Genomic DNA, 22,507 nt, shown 5'->3' on the forward strand with positions numbered 1-22,507 from the left:
ATTTGCGTTTTGTGAGTCAAATCAAAGGCAGTAGGGATGACCAGGGATGTTCTCTTTATAAGTGTGTGAATTACATAATTTTCCTGTTTAGAATTTAAAATATAACTAGTACTTTTTGGAGTTGGGGAAAATGTAAGAAGTAAAACGTACATTATTTTTATTAGGAATGTAGTGAAGTTAAAAGTCAAAGTTGAAAAAATAAGCAGGAATGTACAGATACCCCCAAAAACTTCTTAAGTAGTACTTTAAAGTACTTTCTACTTAAGTACTTTTACACCCCTGCTCTGTACCCCACATATACAGATAATTGTAAGGTCTCTCAGTTGAGCAGTGAATTTCAAACAGATTCATCCACACAGACCAGGGAGGTTTTCCCTGGTCTGTGTGGATGAACAATGACACCTATTGGTAGCAGACATTGAATATCCCTTTGAGCATAGTGGAGTTACTAATTACATGTCGGATGGTGTAACCTTTACACCCAGTCACTACAAAGATATAGGCATCGTTCCTAATTCAGTTGCCGGAGAGGAAGAAAACTGCCCAGGGATTTCACCATGAGGGCAATGGTGACTTTAAAACAGAGTTTAATGGCTGAGATTGAAAACTGAGGATGGATCAACAACATTGTAGTTAACCTATAAAATAGAAGGAAGCCTGTACAGAATAAAAATATTCCAAAACATGCATCATGTTTGCAATAAGGCACTAAAGTAAAACTGCAAGAAATTAAGCAAAGAAATTAACTTTGTCCTGAATACAAAGCGCAATGTTTGGGATAAATCCAACACATCACTGACAACCAGTCTTCATATTTTTAAGCATGGTGGTGGCTCCATCGTGTTATGGGTATACTTGTCATCGGCAAGAACTTGTCTTTTTTAAATGATAAAAATAAAACGAAAGAGCTAAGCACATGCAAAATCCTAGTGGAAAACCTGTTTTTTCTGCTTTCCACCAGACACTGGGAGACAAATTCACCTTTCAGCAGGATAGTAACCAAAACCAAAAAAATACCAACTATACACAAATGTTCCTGAGTGGCCTAGTTCCAATTTAGACTTAAATCTACTTATATCTATGGCCAGTAGCGACCCATTATTCAGAATAGGTAGGGCATTAATACTTGTCACATATCAGTTTGCAAACAATGTAAAACTATCATTGAGTTAATAAAGCCGCATACAAACATGGTCTCTTTTTTTGAGTAAGGCAGCTCCTAAATGCAGGTGTATCAGCCTAGCTCAGTGCTTTCTGTGGTGGGGCAAGCCAGTAGAAAATACGGAGCTTTGCGCCTTGATTGGCTCAGTGTTCTGTCACTCATGGGGACTTTACGTCACTGTGAAGTATAAGAGGAGACCTTGACATTTTTAGCCCTTCGGCTGCTGCCATAGAAGTGCCCATCCAAGAAGGCTCAAGGTCACTGGCCACAGATAAAATTACGTCAAATCACATATCTACAGTTGCTTTGACTGGATTGATCATGTCAACATCATACTTTCACAATCTTAGCTAGTAGTCATCATCATCATGAATCAAGTTGACAATCTACTGGATAATCCTTTTTATTCTGTGTCATATGAAGAAAAATGTGAAATTCTAAATAAAAACGTATCGGTGCTCATCGGCCATTGGACATAAACATTACACAAGTTGGAAATCGCAAATTCAAAGACTGATTTGGAATCAATTAGTGACAGTGGCTGTGTGGTCCCAAGTCTGGGATTAAGGGACTCTTTTCCAAGTTTCAAATTATAAACATTCAACATTGGCCATGCTGTCAACAATGCATGATATGTATATATATATATATATATATATATATATATATATGATGATATGATACGCTCATAAATGTTAACTCGGAGGACCGCCGCGCTATCTTCCTGTTCAAGTGGGCACAGCATGAGTCCAACAAAGTATTGTATGCTGCTTCATAAATGTAATATGCCAGGAAGATATGTATACTGTAGCTAAGAAAGTAATACTAAGTGTATGTTGTGTAGTAAGTTGTTATTAGCCTATGTGCTCTAATAATTTGGTCTATTTACCCCTCTTAATTTCACCTACTGTTCTGACTATTCTACTGTAGCCTATAACCGGTTTTAGATTAATGTAAACATTGAATATTGTAAGAGCTTTCATTGTCTGCTTATATGACCCCTTTATTTATCCTACGGTTCTGACTTGGTATACAGGGAGAACATTGGAAGAACGGCCCATGTTCTGAATTCTGTTGTTGTACATTTCAAAAGTTGTAAACAAATAGTTATTGACTAACGTTACATCCGTTACACCACATTTGTTTAAGCAAGTCAGCCATATCAGCCATGTTTTTTTAAAGGGCAGTAAATGAGGCTGAATGAACTTTTTCACTGCCAGACAAGGCTCTCCTGATAGCCAGGTGTAACAGTGGTAAGATGTTTGGACAGCTTTATGTAGGCCCTAACAGTTTGTAGGCAGCCTTAGAGCGCAATTAATGGATTGTTTAGTGTTGTGGCTTTGCTGGCATGCATTCCACTTCTTTTTTGTTGTTGTTGCCCTACCCAGATCTACATGCTAAAACCGCCACTGTCTATGACAAGACTTGAAAATGGCTATCTAGCAATGATCAACCAACTTGACAGAGCTAGAATATTTTTTTCAAATTATGTGTTAATATTGTACAATCCAAGTTTGCAAAGCTTCTTAGAGACTTACCCAGAAAGACTCACTACCAAAGGTGATTCTAACATGGATTTACACTTTTTTTTAAAGTGTCCAACCCTCTATCTTCATTACATAAAATGTTTTACAAATGTTAGAATTGTTCTACTTTTACATTAGTGTTGTGTAGATCATTGAATAAAAAATTTAAAAATGTTATCCCACTTTGTAACACAAAATGTGGAAAAAGTCAAGGCGTGTGAATACCTTCTGAAGATGGTACCGCTATCACGCCAGTATCCCTGCATATTGTAAATATAGTATTGGAACTGACCCTGACTATAGCTTGCCTACTTCTCGTGTTATTTATTTTCATTAGTGTGTTTTTGGTCTACCTTATGTTATTTTTACAATTACTTCGTTGTTGGGTTTAGAACGCGCAAGAAAGGCATTTCACTGTACTTGTGCACATGACATTGACATTAACCTTTCAAGTTTGTGAATAGAGGCTACTTAAGGGTATGTCCTGATAGGGAACTAGTGGGAACGGAGGTGTTTGTGGGCATTCGTGACATAGGATGGTCGCAGTTAGGGAGGTGGACCCCCCAAAAAGGATCAAGCTACAAAAGGCCTGATCACCAGCAACAGAGGGTGCAGGGTCGGGGCTCGATGTGGGAAGGTCGCAGGGAATGCTGGAGGGGCGCTGTGGAAGTGGGAGACACAGTGCAGGCAGGGGGCACTGTGGAGGTGGGAGCTTAATCCTGGCTGCAGGAGAGAATGTGATTGAGGGCAGGAGGCCCAGTCCGGGCTCAGCAAGGGCGCAGCTCAGACAGCGAGGTGGGTGAGTTTGAGGTGGAAGCGGGAGCTTGGGCCGGCTGCTAGAGAGAAGGTGTGTGCAGCAGCCTCAGTACTCAGACAGCGGCTGACTTGCAGTCTGCAGGGGAGTGGCAGACTCCCCTTCTGGTCAGGACTTCACACATTTGGGCCCTGGTCCAATCTTGATACCAGAGGGCACCAACTTGGAATGGCATGGCGGGAAGTGGGCTCGGGCATTCCCATTGGCGTGGCAACCTAGAGCAGCACTGGTGGGAGCAGCCTGAGGATGGATGGCAGGCTGAGATCAGCCCCAAGTAGGTGTGGGGGTTAAGGCAGGGGCCCCAGCAAAGGCAGCTTCTCTAATAGGCAGGGACCTGATCTTTTCTGGGACAGACAGACATGACAGAAACCACATCCCCCTGAGGCAAAAAGAGCTCCCCAAACCTGCAGTACAACTTGCATGTTTAGCAGAAGTACAAAGACATGAAGGTATATGCTGTTAACATACTATGAGGGTTGTTGATTTGGCAGCAGGGATTCAGGTGAGTGGGGTGGGCTTGTGGCTAATGAAGATTGGATGCAAGTTGGCATGGTCACGGCTCTATGTCTATTTATGGAGTTCCTTACTAATAGGCTTAGTTCCAAAATGGGTGTTTGGGACCATATATGGAGTTCCTGCTCCAGGGCTGCGTTACAATATGAATGCCGGTGCCCATGTATGGAGTTCCTGCTCCGGGCCACATCCCAATATGAAAAGGCTGTGCCCATATAAGGATTCCTGATCTGGCTGCTTTCCAAATACTGACAACAAGGCCGAACATGGAAGTTCCTGTTGTGGATTGGATGTGTTGCCTGAAGCTTTCGTCTCAAAACTGAGTAATAATCTACACATAATAACCCTGATGGCTATAGAGGGTGTAACACTTTAATATTCAATATTTTAATGTCAGATGGCTTGGATTTGACAGGTGCTGGAATACATTAGTGGGACTTGGAGAAAACCACAATAATTTCAGACATGGCACAATCACACAATCTTTGCATTTTTCATGATCATTTGCAGATTTTATTTATTTTAGTCTGTAAAAAACAAGCAGAGGTGAATCAGGTCAAGTCTTTGGTTGGTAAGACTCAACCAGGGATCGAACCCCCACCTGTCCAATTTCAGGGTGGACACTACCACAGGGCAACTGATTTGCTGCTACTGTTATATTGACTGTAATAGTAGCGGTAGTAGTAGTGTAGAATGCCCAAAATCAGGAGGAAGGAGGAAAGGAAGCTGGGAAAGGAGGAAAGGAAACTAGGGATCGAAAGGGAGTAAGGAAAGGAAGCTGGGAAAGGAGGAAATTGATATAGGAAAGGAAGCTAGGGAAGGAAAGTAGGAAAGGAAGCTAGGAATGTGCTGAGCATTCAGCATTCAAAGGTGCTGAGCATTCAGCAGTTCAAAGCAATGATTAAGTAGGCTACTAGGTAGGGGCAGCACGTACTTTGAATTGCCCTAGCCAGACTATACCAACAACAAAAGAAAGACAGAAATATACTTAGGCTACTCTTGCAGAGATTGTCTTCCCAGGCTATAGAAGAGCAGGGGGCTCTGTAAATACTCAAAGACAGATAATCAAAGAGTGATCCCTCAAATCTGCTGTCTCATAGCAACTGTAAAATACAACAACAACAATAACCACAGCAAATTCAGATGCAATTCATGGGCAGCATATGAATTGACCCTAGTGGTTGTCTGTGAGGGAAATGTGTGACTATTTGATGCGTCGCCTTGATGCGTCGCCTTGATGCGTCGCCTTCCTGAATCACTGAGCAACATTAGTTTTGTTTCTTGTGTACTAGGTCATCAAATTGTGTACTAGTTCATCCATGTCGTATATGTTATGTCCTGCAAAAAAAGTATATAGTACCAGTCAAAAGTTTGGACACCCACTCATGGGTTTTTCTTTATTTTTACTATTTTCTACATTGTAGAATATTAGTGAAGACATCAAAACTATGAAATAACACATATGGAATCATGTAGTAACCAAGAAAGTATATATATTTTATATTTGAGATTCTTCAAAGTATCCACCCTTTGCCTTGACAGCTTTGCACACTATTGGCATTCTCTCAACCAGATTCATGAGGTAGTCACCTGGAATGCATTTCAATTGACAGGTGTGCGTTATTAAAAGTTAATTTGTGTAATTTCTTAACTTCTTAATGCGTTTGAGCCAATCACTTGTGTTGTGCCAAGGTAGGGGTGGTATACAGAAGATAGCCCTATTTGATAAAAGACGAAGTCCCTATTATGGCAAGAACAGCTCAAATAAGCAAAGAGAAACGACAGTCCATCGTTACTTCAAGACATGAAGGTCAGTCAAAGCAGAAAACGTAAAAAACTTTGAATGTTTCTTCAAGTGCATTGGCAAAAACCATCAAATGCTATGATGAAACTGGCTCTCATGAGGACTGCCACAGGAAAGGAAGACCCAGAGTTACCTCTGCTGCAGAGGATAAGTTCACTGGAGTTACCAGCCTAAGAAATTGCAGCCCAAATAAATGCTTCACGGAGTTCAAGTAACAGACACATCTCAACATCAACTGTTCAGAGGAGACTGCGTGAATCAGGCCTTGATGGTCGAATTGCTGCAAAGAAAGCACTACTACTAAAGGACACAAATAATAAGAAGAGACTTGCTTGGGCCAAGAAACACAAGCAATAAACATTAGACTGGTGAAAATCTGTCCTTTGGTCTGATGAGTCCAAATTTGAGATTTTTGGTTCCAACCGCTGATCTCCATGTGTGGTTCCCACCATGAAGCATGGAGGATGAGGTGTGATGGTGCATAAATGGTGACACTGTCTGTGATTTATTTAGAATTCAAAGTACACTTAACCAGCATGGCTACCACAGCATTCTGCAGCGATACACCATCCCATCTGGTTTGCCCTTAGTGGGACTATCATTTGTTTTTCAACAGGACAATGACCCAAAACACACCTCCAGGCTGTGTAAGGAATGAGTAGGTGTGTCCAAACATTTAACTGGTACTGTATATATAAATATTTTCTGATGCAATTCGTATGACAGGTTAATAATCCAATTCATTGTGCTTAAGATTGTTGTGGTTAAGATCCTGTAGTGCATCTTTTAAAGGTAGACTCAGCGAAATTAAGTTGCAACAAGCAGCACCGCAGATGGAGATGACCGAGATGCACGACTTTGATTCACGCTGGTAGCCAGGGAACCAAAACAGTGGAAAAGTTGAGCGTTACACTTCAACGTTCTTAGTTGTTGCAGAAATCTACCTACTATACCGTTTACTTTCTGCATCTATATTATATCGCAGTCTACCTTCAACAGCTGGGTTTCTGGGGTATGAAAAGGAAAATAGCCTCTAAGCAGTTCACATTATATTACATAAGTATCATCAGTAGGACTGCATTCCACATGGTATGCAAACCTGTTGCTAACTGAATGGCAAAGTAGACATGGAATCCTTGGGACATCCCCCCATTGAAGTAGACATTTAAAAAGGTTGTGGTAAGGGTTATGGTTAGGATATGGACTTCCTATGAACCCAGATAGGGTTAGTGCAAACTGAATGGTTAGAATAGCCTGCCACCTGGTGGATCAAGTTAGGGAAAAGCCATTTCTTACACTGAGTGTAACGTGAAGTGCCTTTGAAGTGCAAAATACAAAGTCAGTCTTGCCCAAACTGTCCATGCTCACTACACACACGATAGGACATGGAAATAAGTCAGACTTTGTGCTCTTATCCTCAATGTATGTATGCATTGTCGTACTCAATGAATGAGGCAACATTATGTATTTAATACCTGCCCAATAAAAATAATGCATTAATTCATTCAGTGCTAGTGGCATAGTAACCAGGGAAAAAACAGTTTGTTGAAAATAGTATATTTAATACAAAGGATCCATAGAAAAATCCTGCATTTGTAGTGCATGTATATCAACATGGAAAACACTCAAGTGAAATCATGATAGCCATCAAACCTTTTGAATGGACATTTTCCCAAAAATAAACAACCAATGATCCACAACTCTCAGAATTTGGTTACAGTGGTGAAGAACAATTTATAGCAAATGTGGACAAAAACAATATTAGATTCTCTGAAAATATTGCATCGGGTCTCTTTTCTATTGATCGGTCAGGGTTCTGCAGATTTCAAAATGATTGTCTGAGACCATGAATGAAGGAAAAAAAGGGTATTTTACATTTATTTTTAAGAAGTACTTAACATTGTGTAATGGTTTAAAATGTAAGATCGGACAAACATCTGGCATGGAAAAGACCAGTGTAGCAAGTGCTAAGGAGCCATATGAAACCAACTATGTTGTATTTTTTCGTGACACTCATAGGGCTGCCTTTAAAGAGACTGTCAATAGTGTGCTGCTTTGAATGTATTTGTAACTAGTTTCTCAACTAGATTCAATTAGACATGTTTAAACTGTTTCTGGTTGACATATGAATATTGTCTCTTAAAGGATGTCTTAATACATGGCCCCACAACTTTACAAGAGCATTATAGGCCTTCAATACACTTTTTGTACACCTGTGGAATAATATAATATTTGATGTGGCCACCTAGTGGTTGTATGATAAGTTTATACATTTCCAGTTTGGTAATGGCAATGTGTCTTAAGGCACTGGCTCGAGATCAAATGCTGCTGGGGCAGTAACAGAAGCTCAGAGTACGCAATTGGCCAAGGCACCATCTGGACAAACATGTACAAGAGAAAACCGATAGCACAAAATGACAATTCTCTCTGGATGATAAAAATAAGTGTGTTTCCCTGAAGCTTAATAGCTGACAGTACACAGTCTCCACCACCCAGACCCATATCAGTGAGAAAGTAGCAACATTTAGTAGTCAATCTGTATGTGAACGAATTAAGAGCGGTGTCTGGGTTGTCAAGATAATTAAAATACAACATTGGCTACAAAGCTTTCAGGAAAGTCACCCCAGATTGGTGAGAATGCATATTGGCCTTAAACATAGATTTCCTAATTAGCCTAGTCTCAAATTGAGCATGATCATGGTGATAAACTGACACTGTAATTCTTAATTCAAACATATTACCTTTAAGTTTTTACTGCAAATAAATCAAGAGAATAGCCCCTTAAACATATCATCTGGTTAAAAAAAAATAGTAAAAACAGATACATTTAAGGTCTAACAGATTGAAAAAAATACCAGGAATGAAACAACAACAAACTCCGCTTGGCAAGCTTGAGTTATCTTGTTTTTGAAAGATGCTAATATAGACACAGTTGCTGACATAGGGATCATTATCGTACAAAGATACTTAATTTTTCATTGGATATTGAAGAAAGGCAAACATACAGGTCCGTAAAAATTAAATTAATACGATACCATTCTCATTTCAGAGAATCCATCAAACATCATGGCATGGTAAATGTAATGTGTTTCTACACTTTCAAAATGGATTTACAATGGAAAACCAATGCAACAAAAGAGCTAATCTCAAAGATTTAGCTGAAAAGTTACATTGGTGTTTGAGCTTTCAAACATTAACAAGAGGGGTATACAACAAAGCAACACAGGGTTTTCCCATTTCAGCTCAGGCTTCATCCGTACTACGACGGTGGATATTGCTGTTCCGCCTGCCGCAAACTCTAGCAGGCTTACAACTGCATGTCGCTCGTGGCTAGTTGAACCATGAACTCTTCATTGAGACAATGCAGAAACATCAATCCATGGGCAAGTCAGTACCATTTTAAGTTGTGCCAAAAAGTTAAGTAAATTCAGCAGGCTGTTGTGTGAAAGACTTTTAGGGGTGCCATCTTCATTTTATTACTTTGCTGTGGATATCAATGCACTAGCACCTTTATTCCACACTCCCACCAATAAAATAATTGAATTAAGTCAAAAAAGGTTTTACTGTGCATGAAGTTTCAAATGCATTTGTCATTACTTAATGTGTAATGTGATAGGTATTTTAAAATTACTATTTTAACAAAAACAATTGATTAATAAATATTTAAAATCAGTCATCTTCCTCAAATTAAGTGGATGATGACGCAATCTTGGGGAGAGTGAGGGAATCTGATTTTATTGGTCCTCAACTCGTGGCTAAGACACTTAATTCAGGATAAATGTAGTTAGACCCGAGTTAACCTGCCCTGGAGCAGGTTAGTTCTGAAGGATTCGTGGCCATAGAACATTTACCTGGCTAAAAGGTGAGCCACTTTCATGGTACTGGTTATCCCAAGTTGAACTCAGAGTTAGCTTGCTAACTAACTCAAACTACATATGTAGTATAGGGCTAGCATACTTGATGAGGAACCAAATAGCGCCCCACAGTGGAGGTGTCATAATACCCATAAAATCTAGTGGTCAAACAGGGAAATGGCGCCAACTGTTTTTCCACCATACATTTTTCCCATAGGGGATTTTAGAAACACTTAAAATAAGTGCTGTGTTTCGTGTAGGCTTACCCTGGCATGACGCTTGGATAACCATGTAAATCTCTCTAGGACAAGGTGACTTTTATCAATATATTAGGTCCTATTTACTGATTCGAAAATGCTAATTCACATCAAAGCAGACATCATGCAAAACTACAAATCTCTGACACCGTTGCTAAGAGCTATTGTGTCAATTTAAAATTACACAAGCCAGATCACAGAATTGTCCATTTAAATACATTTGGCCAATTTCTTAATTACTACATTTAGCTAACATAGTTCATCCAGATATTCTTACCTTTGCCTCGAGTCAGCAGTCTCATCCAGATAATAATGGCATTTATAGTTCATCCCCTATGGGAAAAATTGTGTAAAAACTATTGGAACCATTCGCCTGTTTGACCGCTATGTTCTATGGGTATTATGACTCATACTGTGGTACTCTATACTCATTGGATTCTACCCTTGCACCATATGATTAGCTTCACATCAACCCGGCCTAATCTCCTGCCCTGGTAAAAAATATTAAATTAATCTCTCAGCGGAGCCAGAGAGAGTGGCAATGTCCTTTGAGGAATATTGGGACTGGTGCAGGTCGTATTGTCACAGATTGCGCTTCAGTCTTTTAGCCTGAGCTGACCAGCCCAGCCTACATAATAATAATAATAATAATAATAATAATAATAATACAGGCCTTAGGAGCAGTTTACTCCTGTCGCAACCCGTAACCCCTAGGAGTCTAGGACACACGCAGGGTGGTGCGATTCTCTTCCTTGGCCCGCTGCTTCTTAGCGAGGTCGCTAGCGATGGCTAAAGCTCCCCCCTTGAGGAAGCGGACAAAGTTCTCCCCAACTAGAGGCCCCATGGCGTACAGCCCCCCCTCTGACACCGACTCGTACGTGTATGGGTCAACTTCCAGGGGGTTCCGCCGGCACGTGATTGGCTCCTGGGGGTTGAGGCCGAGGGGCCGTCCGTTCTCAGGGAGGAAGGACAGGTTGGGGTGGGCGCCAATCAGCACCAGGGCCATGGAGACCTGCAGCACGGTGCGACATCCGTCCTCCCCCTCCAGCACGCACTTCCTGTCAGGCTTGAAGGCCACCACCCGGTGTTTGGGCAGGCTGATGTAGCCTGGGTAGGAGCCAGTAGACATGGAGGCGGTGTTGTTTTCCTGTTGGTCCACCAGGGTGCCCGTTCCCCCAGAGCTGGGGATGTCTTGGCCATGCTGCTGCTGCTGTGTCATCATCTGGTGCACCTTGTGGTACTCAGGGTAGAGGAGCTTGGGAAGCTGGTTGAAGATGAGGCCTGGGTCGGTGACCGAGCGCCGGAAGGCGTGGTACACAGGCGTGTTGAGGTGGTGAGCTGCCAGGACAGCGTCGGCCGCTGTCAGCCCGGCTCCCACCACCAGTACCGGGTCTGAGGTGTGGTCCAGCTGGCCTCTGGAGATTGCTGCCTCCAGCTCCCAGAAGCTGTGGCACACGAAGGGGAGACCCTCACCTTCCACACCCAGACGGGCCGGGATGTCATGGGTGCCCGTGGCCAGAACCACGTAGTCTGCGCATACTATAAAGGGGACCTCTGACAGACTTCCTTCCCCCAGCTCATCAGCCTCCCTCTTCTGGGTCCCCTGGACTTTCCAAAAGGAACGGCTGCTGGCCCCCTCGTAGTTCACCCTCTGTATGGAGGTGACGGTGGTGCCGCAGGCGAAGCTGTCCTCCAGGCCCATCTGGTTGACATAGTGCTGGTAGTAGGAGGCAATCTCGGCGGGGGTGGCCCTGTCGTTACGGACGTTCCTGAAACAAAGATTTAAGTATGAGGGTCAGACACCAGTGTTTAAAATACACACACAAAAAGGTCCTTGGGGACAAAACCTGAATGAAAACAAAAAAACAGCCTCACCAGACATTGTCGTCTTTGACACAAAACCACATTTGTTTTGCCTCTATTTTCACTAAACCTAAGGCATTAATACTGGTAGCTAATCCTAGTTCCTAAGCGGCTCAACACAGAAAAAAATACATGCAAACAAGAATATTTCCCTTAAGTGAACACTCCGATTCAGTAACAGTGATAAGGTCAATCTGGAATGGCTGATTCGACTGTGGCCACTTAAAGGAAAAATTCACACCAAAAACTGTATTTAGTTATTTTTTATTAGTCCACTGTTACTCTGAACAACAATATAAAAACACAACATGTAAAGTGTTGGTCCCATGTTTCATGAGCCAAAATAAAAGATCCCAGACATTTTTCAAATGCACAGAAAGCTAATTTCTCTCAAATTTTGTGCAGAAATTTGTTCACATCCCTGTTAGTAAGCATTTCTCCTTTGCTAAAATAATCCATCCATCTGACAGGTGTGGCATATCAAGAAGCTGATAAACATCATGATCATTACATAGGTTCACCTTGTGCTGGGGACAATAAAAGGCCACTCTAAAATGTGCAGTTGTGTCACAGATGTCTTAAGTTGAGGGAGCGTGCAATTGGAATGCTGACTGGAGGAATGTCCACCGGAGGCGTTGACAGAATTGAATGTTAATTTCTATCATAAGATGCCTTCAACTTCGTTTTAGAAAATTTGGCAGTTCGTCCAACTGGCTTCACAACTGCAGACCATGTGTAACCATGCCAGCCCAGGACCTCCACATCCGGTTTCTTCACACTGCGGGATCGTCTGAGACCAGCCATCCGGATAACTGATGAAACTGTGGATTTGCATAACCTAAGAATTGTTGCACAAACTGTCAGTAACAGTCTCAGGAAAGCTCATCTGCGTGCTCGTTGTCCTCACCAGGGTCTTGACCTGACTGCAGTTCTGCGTTGTAACCGACTTCAGTGGGCAAATGCTCACCTTCAATGGCCACTGGCATGCTGGAGATGAGTGCCCTGCACAGATGAATCCCAGTTTGAACTGTACCAGGCAGATGGCAGACAGCGTGTATGGCGGTGTGGACGTGTGGTTTGCTGTTGTGAACAGAGTGCTCCATGGTGGCGGTGCAGTTATGATATGGACAGGCATAAGCTACAGACAACGAACAAAACTGCATTCTATTGATGGCAATTTAAATGCACAGAGATACCGTGACAAGATCCTGAGGCCAATTGTTTGTGCTATTCATCCGCTGCCATCAACTCATGTTTCAGCATGAGCACGGCCCCATGGCACAAGGATCTGTACAGGATTCCTTCGCACAGCCATTGAAGAAGAGTGGGACAACATTTCACAGGCTACAATCAACAGCCTGATCAACTCAACTCTACGTGTACGAGGCTGACTGGTTCTGATCCACGCCCCTACCTCAAGGTATCTGTGACCAACAGATATATCTGTATCCGTCATGTGAAATTCATAGATTAGGGGCAAATTAATTAATTTCAATTAAATGATTTCCTTATTTGAATTGTAACACTTTGAAATGGTTTGATTTTTGTTCAGTGTAATACAGTCCCAAAATATTTTGCATGTCAGGATTCAAGATATTGAACTTAAAAAAAGGAAAGTGTCACCTGCTGCAAAACACATCATCATGATGTGGCAAATGAATCTTTGCTTCTGTGGATGAATGAAAAAAATACCAAAAGAAAAGTTAATTTTGTCTTTAATGGTGCTGTAGCTTGTCAGGAGGACCCACCTGCGTTTTTCTCTCATCCACTCCTTAAGCTTCAGGCCGGGCAGTTCCATCCAATTAGCCAGGCTGAGAGTGAGCATGGAGCCTTCCATCGCCTAAGGAGACAAACACACAAAACACCAGCACCATTAACCACAAGGCTGAAAGCCACATATGCAAACCTTTGTCCCCCAAATGGCATCCTATTTCCTATAAATGGTGTTACTTTTGGCCAGGGCCCAAAGTGTTCTGGTCAATGGTCATCAGATGCATATTACACCCACCCACCTTTTCCACAGAAAGCAATGGTCTGCCATTGTCCCTTGCTGTTTTACATGCCAATGTATTTGCAGGTATGCAAACTACAGGTGGTTTTACGAGCTACATGCCATTAGTTAGCCATGACATATAAACATTTTTCACTAAGTATACTATGTAAGGAATTTACCAAGAGATTGACTATAACTATCCATCTCAAACAAAAAAAACAATTATACAAAATAGTAAAGCTGTCAATCAAAATCAGTGGAGTTCATGTCAAGAACATGGAAGTGCTGTTCTTGGAGAGAGTGTCAAGGGTAGAGGTTGACCAAATATGATTTTTCAATGCCGATACCGATTATTGGAGGACCAAAAAAGATAAATAAATAAAAATCGGCCGATTTTAATTGGTATCATTTGTAATAATGACAATTACAACAATACTGAATGAACACTTATTTTAACTTAATATAATACATCAATAAAATCAATTTAGCCTCAAGTAAATAATGAAACATGTTCAATTTGGTTTAAATAATGCAAAAACTAAGTGTTGGAGAAGAAAGTAAAAGTGCAATATGTGCTATGTAAGAAAGCTAACGTTTCAGTTCCCTGCTCAGAACATGAGAACATATGAATGCTGGTGGTTCCTTTTAACATGAGTCTTCAATATTCCCAGGTAAGAAGTTTTAGGTTGTAGTTATTATAGGACTATTTCCCTCTATACCATTTGTATTTCATTAACCTTTGACCATTGGATGTTCTTATAGGCACTTTAGTATTGCCAGTGTAACAGTATAGCCTCCGTCCCTCTCCTCGCTCCTCTCTGGGCTCGAACCAGCAACAGAACAACAGCCACCCTCGAAGCAGTGTTAACCATGCAGAGCAAGGGACGTTTGAAACGCTATTACCGCGTGCTAACTAGCTAGCCAGTTCACTTTGGTTTCACCAGCCTCATCTCGGGAGTTGATAGGCTTGAAGTCATAAACAGTGCAATGTTTGACGCACAACAAAGAGCTGCTGGCAAAACGCTCGAAAGTGCTGTTTGAACGAATGTTTACACGCCTGCTTCTGCCTACCACCACTCAGTCAGATACTTGTATGCTTAGTCAGATTATATGCAACGCAGGACACGCTAAATAATATCTAGTAATATAATCAACCATGTGTAGTTAACTAGTGATTATGATTGATTGTTTTTTATAAGATAAGTTTAATGCTCGCTGGCAACTTACCTTGGCTTACTGCATTCGAGTAACAAGCAGTCTCTTTGTGGAGTGCAACGAGAGAGAGGCAGGCCGTTATTGCGTTGGACTAGTTAACTGTAAGGTTGCAAGATTGTCAGCTCGGGGAATCCAAGGTGAAAATCTGTCGTTCTGCCCCTGAACGAGGCAGTTAACCCACCGTTCCTAGGCCGTCATTGAAAATAAGAATCTGTTCTTAACTGACCCGCCTAGTTAAATAAAAAAGGTATAAAAAAATAAAATAAAAACTGCAAATCGGCACCCAAAAATACCGATTTCCGATTGTTATGAAAACTTGAAATTGGCCCTAATTAACTGGCCATTCCGATTAATCGGTCAACCTCTAGTCAAGGGCAGAAGCGAGAATTGCCTCCGACCTGACACACCCACTCAACCAGGAGTACCACCGATAGAGTCCACCTTAACAACAAATCATTCATCTCCAGCAGTATAGGTCAATTGAATAAATACAGTAACTGCACCCCTCCAGAACTTACAAACTGAGTTGCAAACTACATCCATCTGTAAACTGTGTTGTCAGCTGTATTATTTATGCACTTGTGGTGATGCTTATTCCATTTCTGTTAGTCACATGGCTGTGGAACTTGTTCAGTTCATGTATCAGTTGTTGAATCTTGTTATGTTCATACAAATATTTACATGTGTTAAGTTTGCTGAAAATAAATGCAGTTGACAGTGAGAGGACGTTTCTTTTTTTGCTGAGTTTATGTATGCGTGCGAGTTTATGTATGCATGCAACTATCCGTAGGACCTTTTTTGGTTCTATTGTTCTTATTTTAAATTTGTGTAGTTCAGTCCTTTTGCTGTTCTTGTCTATTGATGTTCTGTATTATGTATGTCCTGTATAGACCCCAGGAAGAGCTGCTTCAGCAACAGCTAATGGGGATCCTAATAAAATACCAAATACCTAAGGCCATTTTCCACTTGACAAAAACAGACTTCAGAGATTTAAGGCTGTGACAGACCAATTCTAAATGTTAGCAAAGAATGTGTTTATGACCCAATTTTTTACCCAATTGCAAATCACCACCTGGCCCCTTCCAAAAAGAACCTTGTGTGTATCTGAAAATGATTAGATTGTTGTGAGCAACATCACAAGGACAAGTTGGAATTCTTGGAATAACCAATCCTTTTTTAGATCTGCACAAAGTGGGGACAGGGGCTCAACATTGTATTGGGCAATTATTATGGACTGGGCACTTACATGCCAGGCTCCTCCTGGAGGTCCTTTGCCAAGCACCAGGTGTGGGGTGGCCCGCTCCGGTTCGTAGCGCCAAAGCAGGGGTGAGGCATGTTCCAGCCCAAAGTCACTGTCGGGAAGGAGCAGGGAGTCAAACAGCACAGCCACGGGGTTGGAGGAGCGGCCCTCTAGTCCCTCACACAGGTACTCCAGGTCCTGCACACAAAAACAAACACGTAAACAACTTAGTACAAAGACTGTGGTATGTAGCCCTACCTACCTATTATATAATTTGTTTTAGGGTCTAGCTCATTGAAAAACAAAATGCCACCCTTTATCAAGGACACGAATAAAGCTTTTTTACTAAGCTTGTAACATAGACACAACTTTATTTACAAAACCTCCTGTAGCCTACATACAGACCTTACTTAGGGCCACACAAATATTTCTACTGAGCATACATACAGGTAGTAATAGTTGCATAACTACCAACAAACAATAAATCTTAATGGTAAACACAAACAGACAGCATTTTACAGAACATTTTAACTAGCACCTACAACCACCCCGTGCAACAGTAAACCAACGCTAGATGTAAATTGCAAATTGTCAGAGACATTGTGAAGACAGACGAGGTGACATTCTTACCAGCTCCAACAATGACAAATGAGGCTGTTGATCCAGCTTTCCTTGCAGTAGGGGGTTAGGGTGAGTGCCCTCTGGAGACAGGTAGGGGGTGTAACCTGACAACAGATATGACAGGCAGATGCCTGAGGGGCCGTTACCTAGGAGAGAAAGAGGTGCTAGTTCAGACAAGATGAATAAATTTAACCACTACAGTTTTTGTTTGTTTATGTAGCCTAGTGGTTGGAGCGTTGGACTTTTAACCAAAAGGTTGCAAGTTCGAATCACCGAGCTGACAAGGTAAAAATCTGTCGTTCTGCCCCTGAACAAGGCAGTTAACCCACTGTTCCTAGGCCGTCATTGAAAATAAAAAAATATTTGCCTAGCTAAATAAAGGTTAAAAAAATATAATAATGTAGTACCTTAATATTATGTAAGGCAATATATTAACATTAATTGGGGGCTCATACAGACTTTGGCTGTCATTAAATTTTGTCAGCCGGTTATTGCCAGGCAAAAGACTGCTGGTCTCACGATAATAGACAGTCAATTAACATAAACACGTTTAGTATCTCCAGGCCTTCACACATACAAGCCACTGATGCACGCCTTTGGAACGTATACATTTAAGATTGTCGAAATCAATTTAATATCCATCACAATAAATCCATTATTTATTTTAAGAAAACAAGTGAAAGTTGTTTGGGAGCATCAACAGTAACATGTTTTCACATCTAAAAATATTGCATTAAACTGTTGACAGCCCCTCTCTGCACAATCAAGAAATGAATGAAGGAGAGAGGGGAGGAGATTGAAATACGGTGGTGAGATTCTGTAACTATAAGGTAATGTGTCAGTCTATAAATGAACATGTTTTTATGCCCCATTACGAGGCTATTCAAAATCAAATACAAATTGTAGGCCAACTCTGTTAGACAACCTGAACAATCAATGAACAAACAGTATCACCTAGGCGTTCTCGCCCAGACTAATGAATAGAAAGTTTGGCACGTTGCATAAGGTAACCAGTCCATCCGGTATGCATAATGACAGTCCACACTCAAAAGATAATTAAACAAATTATTGTAATCTTGGAGTATAGGCTATACGTATTATCTACCAAAGACACGTTAAATATTTGTATGTATTTATCAGCTATGTATTGTACAACATTTTATAACGGCACAATTATTATTTTAATTCTGTTTTTTCCCCTTCTTTTTTGGGCTCATTTATAGGCCTACGTATTATCTCTCATATGCGTATGGATGTTTTGAATTATTCACAACCTTAGAAAGCACTGTCCATTTTGTTATGTTAGGCTTTGAAACCTGTTGTTGAACTTCTTTCTTCAAATTGATCAATGAGGTGAGTTTTAAAAGCATGATACTGTTTTGATGATTAGTGTTTGATGCGACTTTTGATGCATTTGCATTGATGTCAGTGTGGTTAGGAACAACAGGTCCATGAGTACCAGGCCATTAGCGACCTGATGGTCATTAGTGAGTTGGGTATCACCAAGCATGTCCGGAGTGCATAAGAGATTACCGTGATGTCAAATTTTACTGCAGTAATGGCTCGTGACTGCTGGTGTGGTGGTAATATGTTCACCGCAAAAGCCCTACATACAGAATGTTTGAGGGCTCATCAGGAATGTAAAAATCTGATATGAGAATCAACCATGAATAGCAGTCAAAAAAGTATTTGTATAAAAATATACTTGGCTTTTAAGAATGCCTCGCTTAAGAATAGGCTAAAAAAGTTGAGTCATTTGAGATAGGTGTTCTTCTTATAAGGGGAGCACACAAGGGCCTTCATTCTAAGACACTAGGTTCTTATGGGGTCGTTCCACCTCAAAAAGCACAAGAAAGGGGATTGACACCCACCATCTCAGACTGTTCCGACATTGTTTGTTGTAAGAAACACAACATTAGCATTCCTGCAACATTATTGTGTTGAAATATAATCTTGTCTCTGACATATTAAGGTAATTGACTGCAAACAAATTGACAATTTTAATTTACATGATTCATATCATTTTCAATACATATAGTACTTAACATCCAAACGTTTCTTTCTAACTATGAGTAAGAATCCAAAGAAATGTTAAGCCACCCACCTCATACCCAACAATGAGTATACAGTATCAGTTATCTATGAATAGTAAGGAGCTGTATTGTTTTTCATCCTATGCAATGTATTCTCAGTGAATTTGATGGTGTTCCCCCCCCCTGTTCATAGAAAATATCAAATTGAAGTTGTTAGGTTTATGTCCCATCCTACATCCTGAAAATACCATGTTCTGCAATAAATTATTTTAATTTCTCAGAGATCCAATTATCTTTCAACAAAAATAATGTTGTAGAAATGATAATCATAACAGTTTCTAACTATAGAAACAATTTTAGAACAATCTGAGATGGTGGGTGTCATATCTTGGAACGACCCGATAGCCTTGTAAGTCTACTAGGATCTAGGGCACTTGACATTTTGGTGACAATGCTTCCTTTCACCCACCGTATGCAATTTGGAAATTGCCTCAGAAGAGAAACACTGCTGTGCAAAGTGTTACTTCCTTCCCTATAATACCAGTAGCAGTTTCATAGTCTAGTCCCTGAGAAGATCTTTGACCAAATTCCCTACTGTGTGTAGAAATAACTTGTAACCAAATCCGGTTTTATAGTCAAGTTTTTCAGAGCTGAATGTGTACAGTAACCCCAGTCTTACCGATGACAACAACTGGCAGAATCTCTCTGGGAAGGATATCTTTATTATGCAGGTCCATGGCTACTGTATGCTTTTATCTGCAAGGAGAGAAAAAAAAGGGGCGTTAACCATTAGCCTTTAAATTCCTGCTCTGGTCTTCTACTTCAGTACATTTCCACAGTTCTACAGTCCACCAATGACACATCCCTGTCCGACATCATTGCCAAGCTGGTTTCCATAACTGCACATAAAAAGAAACAAAACACTTCCGTCTGGGCGAGACCAGCCTCCGTGTCCTCAAGTCAAGGTGAACGTGTACAGATAAGATAAATGTGGAACGGAAACTGCAGCTAAAACACAACTCAAATAGTTGAGGGAGAACACTTAAAATGGCTGGGAAGGGTCCAATAGTGATCTAATTTAGCCAGGAAGGGGGCGAGGACAGCTACAGTAGTGAAGTGAGTAATGGGGGGGAAGAGACGGGTCATACCAGAAAGCTCTGGGACCCCTACTGGATCCTTGCAGAGGCTTACAGCAAGCAGCGTGGTTATACAACTCACTTTGCATGTAAGCGTGACTCGGCAGAAAGTTTAAAGCGATAGCGCAGCAAGCAGCTTTTATATCATCTCAATCCGGCTGAGCCGGACTCACAATGCAAAGGAAACTATGTGGACTGACTAAGATTGGACTGTTACAAGCAGATGTTCCTTACCTTTTCTAGTGACAGTCAGTGCAATATTATTTAAATACTTTAACCCATATTATTTATGGGTTGTCACATTACTTACTGTCGTCTCTGTCTGCCTGCCTTTCTGTACATGTGTCAGTCTGTACTTGTCCGTGAATGACATGTCAATGATCAAAGCGTGCATACATTTGCAGTCGTTACAGCTACATATTTTGTCTAGGTAGGTCATGCTGGGGGCGAAGGCAGATGCCGATGTTGGGTCGTTTCATCTTAACGTCTAAAGGGACTGTACGAAGCCCGCTATACACTCGTATCCCCCATGGACCTGTTCGAAACAAAATATTCAGGCTGGAAAGGCAACGTTTTCCTCCTTAACTCGATTTAATGGAGAGAAGGCGGGAAAAATGCAGGCAAAATATGCATTCTTTATGAAACACCATTTTCCACCACCATCCTAGAGTGGCTAATGCTAGTTCCGGATGTTGCGTATGACGTACAGCCAATCAGGTTGCAGTAGCCTGTTTACCCTTTGTCTGAATGCTGTACTCAATGTCAGGAATTAGCATTAGCCACCATAGCATGGCAGTGGAAAATGGTGTTTCATAAAGAAGGTAACGAAATGTTTAAACTAGAGAGAAAATGTGATTATTGAAAAAATCTTGGGAGTTTGCTTCATTTACTATCATCCTAAATTAAGATAGAATTATTTTGCCATATCTAATTCATGATTATTATGCTACTTTCCATAATGTGGACAATATGTGTTACTACATTACACATGCAGAAGTTTTCGACCACATACAATTTAGGGGAATTACACTTTTTATTTTATTTTTTTACCTCAGACTGGTGATGTTAGTTTAAAAGTTCATAGTCATGATGACAAGATCAATTGCTTAAAACATATATTTGTTTTTTCCCCCAGTTGATTTCATCATACACGCTCATTGGTTTTGTACTGTTGATTTCATCTTAGAACACATCTAGGAACGGGTTTGCCTTGCAGAGTCCCTTTGGACGGTAAAATGAAACGACTCAATCCCGCCATCTGCCGGTCTTTGTTTCACTGTACCAATGATGTAATCCTGCCAGAGCACCACATGAGGTTATGATATAACTGCGAACGACTCAATGCGCTATGGTTATAAATAATGTGCCATGCTAAACATAAATTTAATACATGTCAATATTCGCCATGCTAGCTGAAAATGCTTGTAAAATTAGCTCGCTAGGTTCGAATGAATCATGGGTCCTATATTATAGCCAATAATTTCCGTCCATGCGCTACGCGAGACGTGCACAGTACCCGCAACCAAACTCGATTGTAAGTCTCGTAGTGGACCATCTGACTGCAGCCGACGCAGCCTTCTAACTGGACTGTAGCCTAATTGTCGATAGATTAAAGTTACACACACAACCTGAATCTAACGCAAAACGTCTAGACTGATAGCCTTGTTTAAATGATTTAGATTTCTACTTCAATGCTGGGTTCCCGTCTACGGTTTCCATCGGCAACCGGCACATTGAAACCACGTCAAATTCGCTATTTACCAACAGACACATTAGCAAGCCTAGAAGACGTCGGAGAAAAGTTAAATGGGCCCAATAAAGGAGAACAAAAATGTTGAAATTGACTACAATGTTTCCACTTACCGATAGCTATGAAGACAAGGCTACCGCTGATATCCCTTAAACGTTGCTAGTTATCAAACGCCTACCCTTGTTGAAAACCTTCGATTCCTTCCCCAGGCAGGTTCAACCGACTGCAATCTCTAAAGATATGCCTCAAATTCTCGTTATGTGACTCTTTCACCGACATGTGTAAAATGCTGCAATGTTACGGTAACCCGCGATGGAGGAAGAGCATGAACTAATTTTATAATTCCTATTTGCGTTGTGTTCACCAGCCACTCATGGTCACCTTCTTCTTCGTCTTTGGGATTGGGTTGGTGGATCGCATCCAACTTTAAAGTGCATACACCGCCACCTACTGTACTGAAGTGTGAGACCAGTCACGGCCTACATTCATTAAATTCTCTTAATTATTCCGGTTCCTAAATAATAATAATAATTCCACCAATTAACCCTACACCTATATATCACTGTTTCATAAAAAATGTAAATCACCACCCCATTAACTCTTTTGCATTCAAATATTGTATACCCAGGTACTTCTCTTCAACTGCCACCGATACTCATTAAAAACCCACTCCCCCATTTCACTACTTTGACCCTATCTGCTATCTGCTACTTTGACCCTATCATG

General features: G+C 41.0%; 1 protein-coding gene across 1 annotated transcript; it reads right to left on the reverse strand.

The window, feature by feature from the left end:
• Positions 1-7,360: 7,360 nt before the first annotated feature.
• Positions 7,361-22,191, reverse strand: osgn1 (oxidative stress induced growth inhibitor 1). The gene is made up of 6 exons (XM_024444771.2): positions 21,895-22,191; positions 19,575-19,651; positions 16,872-17,008; positions 16,248-16,439; positions 13,542-13,633; positions 7,361-11,699 (listed from the first exon to the last, which is right to left on the reverse strand). Exons 2-6 carry the CDS (start codon positions 19,630-19,632, stop codon positions 10,649-10,651), a joined length of 1,530 nt encoding a protein of 509 aa, XP_024300539.1. The 5' UTR covers positions 19,633-19,651; positions 21,895-22,191; the 3' UTR covers positions 7,361-10,648.
• Positions 22,192-22,507: the final 316 nt, after the last annotated feature.

The sequence above is a fragment of the Oncorhynchus tshawytscha genome, linkage group LG02 (assembly GCF_018296145.1).
Source record: "Oncorhynchus tshawytscha isolate Ot180627B linkage group LG02, Otsh_v2.0, whole genome shotgun sequence".
NCBI lineage: Eukaryota > Metazoa > Chordata > Actinopteri > Salmoniformes > Salmonidae > Oncorhynchus > Oncorhynchus tshawytscha.

Coding starts and splice junctions, on each gene's coding strand:
- osgn1 (XM_024444771.2), bottom strand. CDS start 19,632: ATGGACCTGCATAATAAAGATATCCTTCCCAGAGAGATTCTGCCAGTT. Junction 16,440..16,871: donor ATTTGTCATTGTTGGAGCTG/GTAAGAATGTCA, acceptor TTTTGTGTGCAG/GACCTGGAGTACCTGTGTGA. Junction 11,700..13,541: donor TGGATGAGAGAAAAACGCAG/GTGGGTCCTCCT, acceptor TCTTTGTTTCAG/GAACGTCCGTAACGACAGGG.